General features: G+C 40.8%; 1 protein-coding gene across 1 annotated transcript; it reads right to left on the bottom strand.

The window, feature by feature from the left end:
- Window positions 1-5,290: 5,290 nt before the first annotated feature.
- LOC146629900 (zinc finger MYM-type protein 1-like) lies at window positions 5,291-6,532 on the bottom strand. The gene has a single exon (XM_085355381.1). It carries the CDS (start codon window positions 6,530-6,532, stop codon window positions 5,291-5,293), a length of 1,242 nt encoding a protein of 413 aa, XP_085211507.1.
- Window positions 6,533-8,622: the final 2,090 nt, after the last annotated feature.

Raw genomic sequence — 8,622 nt, 5'->3', positions numbered from 1 at the left:
TATTTCAGTGTGAATTTCTTAAATCAGCCTAAAATGGCTGAGCAGCAAAAATCCCCACACCTCAAACCCTGGGGACCGTTTTCGGCCCATTGACTTCCATTATAAACGCTATTTTTCACTGCAGAATTATTACCGTTAACATCTGGGTGACGGCTTAGGTTTCGTTTTTGTTTTGTAGAAGAGGCCTTAGAGTTGTAATTTTTTTATTTGTCCACCGGGTGGCGCCCTTGCTCCACATTTGACCCCTGCTGGAAAACAGCGGGCTGCTTAGAGAGACCTGCGGGAAATGAAGCCTCATTTCCGGCGTGCAGCAGCGGCTTCACCCGCTGATCGGACGAAACCATTTTCGGCCCCTAGGACCATGAGAGGGTGCTTTTTTTTTTTAGTCAACAGGAAATGACGTATTTGTTGTCACGTGGTACCGGACGTGTGTGTTGGAAAAAGGGGTCCGACGCAACATGCCCCGGTCATCGTCGGGAGTTAACCCGGGAGGATGCACTGATTTCGGCCTAGAGGAGGAGCATTTGCCGCCTGGAGACCATTTTCTGGTCCTGAAAAAAAAAAAAAAAGGCGATCGAAATGAAGGTTGGTGCCAATCTTTAGTCCATCTAAAGGCCTAATTATAATAACAATCAAATATTACTTCAAATGTTTTTTTTAAAAAATATTTCGTTTTGTTTTGGGGGGCTAAAAAAAACGGTGCGCTCATGTAATTAAACTGCGATTAAAAGGGTTAAAACCCCCGAAATATAATTAAAACTTTACATGAATATTTCAGGGAAAAGTAGTTTTAAAAGATTGGCTAATTTAAAGTGGAAAAAAATATGAATATATATAATCTTTTTATAGCATTTTTTGGGGCGTGGCCGAAAACGGTCCCCAGGGTATTAGGTGTGATTTTTTTAAAGGATCGCCAGAGGGATATTAATGTGTATATCACTTTAATGGATACTTGTTTTTGTTTTGAGAACTGTAGCTCTTGTGGCTTTTGTCATCATTGTTTGTTTGCTTGTTTAGTAAAATAAGGTTAGGAGATAATTCTGTTCTTTTTTGCAACTATTATTATGTTTTTAATACTAAAACATCAGCTGAGAATATAAAAAATATCTCTTGATGAACACACAGTAAGCGGCACAAAGGAAGTTGGCACAGGGTGTAAGTACAGGTAAGACCACTGGGTGGCACTACAACACTCTTTAATGTGACTGAGCTATGAAAACAAAATACATTACATTTAAGAGAGGCTTTAAGCCTCTTACCAAAATTAAATGCTTTAACTTATATATGATATTTGTTTTTCCATATTTACTTTATTTAAAAAAAACACTGACATGTTACAACTACAGGTACACCTTTCTGTCAAACTCTGAAATCATTTGACAAGGAGGGGAGCCAACATGACTCACTGATGAGGTGTAGAGTGTCAGTAAAAGATACTTTGTGATTAAGCAAATCTCGTGGTCCAAGAACTGTGTTAAAAGCTTTTGTTCTTTTCCAAAGCATTCCTTGGCAGCAGGGAAACTTAAATACAGCATAAAATAGGGAGATGTTTGCTGGACTCACTCCATCCAGCTCCTCCGGAGCCCCCTCTTGTAAAGGTGGGTGTAATTTATAATTTACAATTTATATTAGTATTGTCTTGTCTTCTTTATTTCTTTATATTTTTCTAACATGCTTACTATGACTGAGGGAGCTCTGCAGACGAATTCCAATGTGCCTTGACTGCTGGTTTTATGCACAAATGGCAAATAAAGAACCTTGCACCTTCCTGAATGCCAAGTTTCAAATATCTCAAAAAAGGACTACCTTTTGACTTGACACACATTTCTAGGTGTACATGAATATATTTGGGAAATGGACTGGTTCTTTTCTACTCTTCTGAGCACTCTTTGTGCATTCACCCCTATTCGCACAAGCACATTTTCTTAGTGCTTTCTAACTAACATTCACACACACATTCATACTCCGATGGATGCATCAAAGAGCAATTTGGGGTTAGTATCTTGCCCAAGGATATTTGGCATGCACAGTAGGGGAAGCCAACCTTCCAATCAGTAGATGTCCTGCTCTACCGCCTGAGCTACAACCACCATCTTGAGCTGGTATTGTTGGCTCTATACATGACTCACCTCACCAGAATTGTGCTTGTGTCTGAATCCAAGTGGATGGCAAATGAAACATCAATATGTCTTATACGACCTCTGCGTCCTATGATATTTCCTATAATAACACTGTGTAAACAATTATTCCCATTGTGTCACAGGACAATACAGTTGGCACACATCATAACTGAAATAAAAATTCATCTGTGCAGTCAAAGAAAACCTTGAACACAGTTCCCACTAAATGACAATTGCTCAGTCAATTCTACATGCACACTGCACAACAAAGCCGGAATGTACAAAAATAAAATGAATGCAGGCTATCAAGGTCATTTAGACATTGTTTGAGAGAAATAGGAATAGAACTCTTGTAGGTCATACTTTATTATTAGCATCACAGAGAAGCTTGTCACCTCAGTCAGTGCTTTTGTTTTGAGCATGTAATGTCGCTTTGGCTCAACTGGCTCACAGCAGAAAAGTCATTCTCACGACTCTTAATGCAGTTCTCAAATCAATAACACATTTCCTCACCCACATCAAGGATTCTTATTGTCTTCACACACACCTTTGCTGTTTCTACACATGCTTCACCACTAAAGATATTTTGTTACTGTATTGATGCACTTCACACTTGAAACTGACAACTCATCAAACAGTTTGTACTTTTGTCAGGCACAGCTCTAGATCGCTCACTTTCTTGAATACTGTCCAGCATTGCATTGCAGTGGAACAAGTGTACCTAATAAAGTGGTTGCTGAAGGTATGCCGCGTGACTTTACTGGACTATACAGTAGTTGGTGCTATGTTCTCAGACTGTATGTATTTTCTTTGTCTTTTCCTGATTCGTGTAATTTCACTAGTATTTGGCTTTTCTCTATTTCAGCAATTTTGTAAAGTTTCACAAAAATCCTTCACATTTATTTTTTGTTTCTGAAAAATGATTACAGTAGGGCTAAGTGCAGTAGATGCCATCATTCGGCATAACCCTCAGCTTTCTCAGTTTGCTAAGGACACTAAGTTGGAGAACACCATAACTGCCTGGAGAGAGCAAGTCAGGGCTGGTGAGCTTACTCTCTCACTCACTAAATCTTCCCCATCGCTGCTTCAGCAAGACACACACTCCCCACCTGCCTCTACGCTGCCACGGACTTCCTCTCCTTCCACACGCCAGCCAGGACCTTGTTCACCTGTCCGTTCGCCTGCCTTTTCCTGGCAGCTATTCAATTCAATTCAATTCACTTTTATTTATATAGCGCCAAATCACAACAAAAGTCGCCTCAAGGCGCTTCATAGATACAGAGAAAAACCCAACAATCATATGACCCCCTATGAGTAAGCACTTTGGCGACAGTGGGAAGGAAAAACTCTCTTTTAACAGGAAGAAACCTCCGGCAGAACCAGGCTCAGGGAGGGGCGGGGCCATCTGCTGCGACCGGTTGGGGTGAGAGAAGGAAGACAGGATAAAGACATGCTGTGGAAGAGAGACAGAGATTAATAACAAATATGATTCAATGCAGAGAGGTCTATTACAGTTTTTTACAGACGCTAGGACACATGTCTCAATACTTAGGTCACTTTTGCAAAACTCTTCACACAATTCTCCTAACTGACCCTCACCTTGGCAAAGCAGTTCATTTCACATTCAAAATGCACTACAACTACCAAAACACTTCATTCAGGTCTCAAATAAACTCATTCTTCCAGAACACTAGCAAAGGTTGACAGCCGACAAACACACTTTGTCACCCACAAAACAATGACCTAAAAACACTAACAACATGTAGCATTACACAGTGTTTACTTGTGTAAAACAAGGACACATCTCTGTTTATAATTTCAATATATGTTACTGGAATGGATCAGACATCATGCAGAATTCGTTAATATTTGTTTATGTATTTTTATCTTTTTTGCACTAAGTAATCCCAAAATACAAGAATTTGTATACACACCATCCACTGATACACATACAATAGTAATGCTAATCTACTCGGTCTTCTCCATTTGGCCACAGGTTCTCATCCACATCACATCTTATGTCATCTAGGGCAACACACCTAGGAAAGAATCTTCTGGCTGCCAGAATTGAAGGAGTTGAACAATTGAAGGAGTAACATCTGTGCAGATGTTCATCTACAATGAGAATCAGCTGTGGCTGGTTAAACTGCATTTTTAGATTTAAAATATGTTTCAATAAAATATTGCTGTTGGATTTTGCTGTCTTTTTAAGTTTTGCATTGTGTTATTGTTTTGGCCATAAGTTTAACAGTTTTGAAAACAGTATGTAAGCACATGCAAAATGTCCTGTACGTACAAAGATTTTTGGCAGTTGTTGTGTCTGAGTGAGAAGATAATTCATGAAATTTGAGAGATGTAGTCATTGAATGCATTTTGTGCCAAAACAATGATAACTGATCCTCAGTTTAGCCCACATAGACTTCTGTTGTGCTCACTGTGTGAGGAGTTTTGCAAAAGTGACCTAAGTATTGAGAAATGTGTCCTAGCGTCTGTAAAAAACTGTAATACATAGTGAGTGAGAAAGGTGACTGGAAAGGAAAAACTCAATGCATCATGGGAATCCCCCGGCAGCCTACGTCTATTGCAGCATAACTAAGGGAGGATTCAGGGTCACCTGGTCCAGCCCTAACTATATGCTTTAGCAAAAAGGAAAGTTTTAAGCCTAATCTTAAAAGTAGAGATAGTGTCTGTCAGGGGTGTCACTAGGTTTTAAGGACAGGGGGGGCTTAGCCCCCAAGAGATGCACACGACATGAACGAACGTAGTGAATGAGCACAAAATTTCACAAACAGAAAACAAAGACTGAGAAATTGTTTTCCTACTTTTTTGGACAGATTAAACATCCTAGGCCACCAATAGATCTATTGTTTTATTTCAGTCTGCTTTATAATACAGTACAACAAAAAAACAGAGGAAATGTGTTTGCTGCATCAATAACAAGAAAAAAACTGAAAATAAAAAAGTACATTTTTCTGGCTGCAATCACCAGTTACTTGGTGGGTGGAAGCATCAAAGAATGACGTCTGTTTTTAAGAGTGGCAAATCGGTCAATCACTCTGTTGTGACTCAGATGCTGAAGCGTGTCTTTTTCAATAGACATGACTGCAAGACTGTGAAGTCTTTTCTGACCCATTGTTTGACGCAGCCAGGAGTGCAGCCGACGCAGTGCACTAAAGGACCGTTCGCACGAGCAGCTGCTGACAGGCCTTCAGAGAGGGAAACATGTCTGAATCAAGGAGGTTGTACACAGACAACATATTTTTGGGTGGACATCCAGCCTCTGTTTTCCGGGTAAGAAAGTTTCTGGCCACCAGAACCTCCTCTTTTTTCAGGTCAAGTCTGTAGTGCTTTGCAAGTTCATTCAAGTGTGGTTCACTCAAGAAGTTCTCAGATTTAGGACTGCATGCCTGGACGCCTTTTAGCAGCCCTGCATCTACACTGCAAAATCTTTGATCAAGCTCGCCAACCATCCGATCCACACAAGGGAAAAGTAACTCTCTTTTCAATGTGTCTGAGTTGTTCAATTCAGTGCGTGAACCCACAGTTGCCTCCAGGACAAAATCCTCCATTTTCCTCTGTTTGTGCCTTGTCTTGGCACCTGGTTCAGGGATACTGTGGGTGTTACACAGGGCCTTGGTTTTCTCATACAGCTCTGTAGCAAATGCATCTGAGTGTTTGCCCTTAAGTGTGTCACACACAGCTTGTTTGCAGATAAAAGCTTCTGCCAGGTCTAAAGTCTCTTTCTGCAGGAATTTGTGGAGTCCTTCGGTTACAGACAGAATCGACTGAAACATCAGTAGTGCATAGACTGCTGAGAACTTGTAGAGCTTTGCTCTGAGACCAACAGCTATGGGGGATCCAATTGCAGATAGGCACTCCAAAATGGCAGGCAATATCTCAAGAACTGCACTGATTGATCGCAACTGACATGCCCAGCGAGTGTTTGAAAGTTGCACAAGCTCAGTTTTTGTCAATCCAAGCTTTGCCTGAGTCTCCATGAACTTATGATGATTGACTAGGGAGGTGCTGAAGAAAGAATACACACACTCCAACAAGCTGAAAAGCTCCACAGCCTCTGGGACAGCCTTGCAAGTATTGCACAAAACCAGGTTGAGTTGATGAGCATAACAATGCACATAGATAGCCTCAGGATGGAGCCTTCTAAAATGTGCTTGTACACCTCCAGTGGAGCCACTCATAACGGCTGCACCATCATATGTTTGTGCTACACACTTAAGCTCTGCAAGACCATAGTTTTGGATCTGCTGCTGAATCTCATTTGCAATGGACTGGGCATCAAATGATTTTATCTCTGCAAGTGCAAGGAAACGCTCCTTCACTGCCCCCTCTGACACGTACCTGACACAAACAGCTAACTGCTCTGCCTTTTTATCCCTTGCCTCATCCACCATGATGGAATAGACTTTAGACTTTGTCATTTCAGATACAATGACACTAGTAACTTCCTGGGCACAACAGTCAATCATGTCATTCTGGGATGTTGGTGAGATATACTGTGCATTTGATGGGGGATTATGTTTTTGAAGAAAAGGATCAAACTCCTTCAAAAGCTCCATGCACGCAAGAAAATTCCCTCTGTTTGGGCTGTCTTCACCTTCATCATGACCACGAAAAGGGAGTCCCTGTCTCCCTAACATAGAGGTGACTGCAACAATTCGTCTGAGATACTCTCTTCTTTCGACTATCTCACTCACATTTGCAGTTGCTATCGTCTGTGCAACGTTTCCCTGTTTGCTAGTTCCCTGGTAGCTTTTCCATGTAACAACACTGTCCTTATGTGTTTGTGCCATCTCATGCTTGCCAAAGATGACTAAAGCTTTCTTCCAGTTCTTGCAACCGTTACTGACCAAACTATCATGTTTGATGTTTTTGCCAAACACTCTACATGGGAAGCAGAAAGCTGCATTCTGGTTGACTGAATATTCTAACCAGTTGTGCTTTTCAAACCAGCTGTGGTTAAATGCTTGCTTCTGTGTACCAAAAGTATCATGTGGATAGCTCTTCAGCTTCACCTGTCTGGGCCCTGTGTCTTTGTCACCTAAATCAAACCCTGTAGTAGAATGAGTTGCTGCAGCTGCTTCATCATTTTCCCTCTCTTGGCCTGTTTGCTCTCCTCTCTCTGTAATAACTTGATCTTCCTCTGCCTCTCGATCTATTTGCTGCAGCTCCTCTGTCTCTCCTTGCTCTCTCTGACTTGAACTTGCCTGTTGACCTTTTTCTCCCTCAGCCACTCCTTCTGCCTCACCCTTCAAGATACATTAAAACATACTGAATTGTAATGTAAATTGCTAATATCATGACTTCTGCTCCCGCTCCACAGTAATTTGTTGCTCCCAAATATTTTGAAGTTACAAACATTATATTTTGAGCACGCATGTGACTAAAATGGTTGCAATTTAAAGCCCTGAAAAATATTACTAAATTACTTGAATTGAAGTAATATTAAAATAGAACCCTCAAAAATATGTGAGTCAGGCTAATTTGACTTATATACATATCTCTCTCTTTGCTCTCTCCACTTTCTAGCCTTGACTCTCCTAAATAAAAGCTCAAGTTAAACAGGTCTTATATGTTGTACCGTGACTGAAATGTTTCATATTTCATATCCATATTGAGTCCCATAAAATTCTAATCAGACTGTCTCCATCACAAATGACTCCATCCTTTGACTCACCTCTCCAGCAGACGTCTCTCCCCTCTGCCTCTCTGTGCTCCTCTGCCCTGACTCCTACAGGTTAATGGGGATGGAGTGATTATTATTATTTCCACTGATGATAACCATACCTGAATGAGCTCAGCTGGATTTTTCAGAGCTAAAACGAGTGACAGAAATTAACATTATGCTAACAATTTAACTTAGTGCGCTAGCCAGGTTTTTATTTACAAAATGGGGAGCACCTGGTTCATTATTTACATGGGACTCTCTGCTGTTAGCTGGAGCTAACTAATTGTTACTACCAGCCAGTGATGAAGACTTACTTTCTTGAAAAACTTGCGTATATCCATGATTTCTTGCCGTTTGCCACATGCACGCTAGTGTTTCTGCAGGTGTATACGAGCGGAGTGTAAAGTAGCAGTGAAAACGAGGACTGGATTTTCAGTCATGTGGATGTCCCCTGTGAACAACTGGAAGGGATTGGATAACGAAGCACTGACGCTGCCTTAACAATGTAAAGCGAAAGGGACCAACCGAGTTATGATCATATTTGTGTGAATAGCGACAGGTTTATATTATTATTTCTTTAAACCCATATTCCTGCATCTTTATATTGAATTTGTCTGCAAGTTCTGTAAAAAAAAAAATCGAATAAGTTAAAAAAAAAAAAAAAAAAAAAAAAAAAAACCCCACCAAATTATTTAGGGGGGCTTAAGAATATTTTAGGGAGGCTTCAGCACCCCTAAAATAGGCCTAACGACGCCACTGGTGTCTGTCTCCTGAATCCAAACTGGAAGCTGGTTCCACAGAAGAGGGGCCTGAAAA

Source organism: Diplotaxodon limnothrissa, linkage group LG6, assembly GCF_057381915.1.
Source record: "Diplotaxodon limnothrissa isolate DT_005_m linkage group LG6, D_limnothrissa_male_GT1.1, whole genome shotgun sequence".
NCBI classification, from domain to species: domain Eukaryota; kingdom Metazoa; phylum Chordata; class Actinopteri; order Cichliformes; family Cichlidae; genus Diplotaxodon; species Diplotaxodon limnothrissa.
Note: the sequence above shows the minus strand (reverse complement) of the source record. Positions and strands in the feature narration are given on the sequence as shown.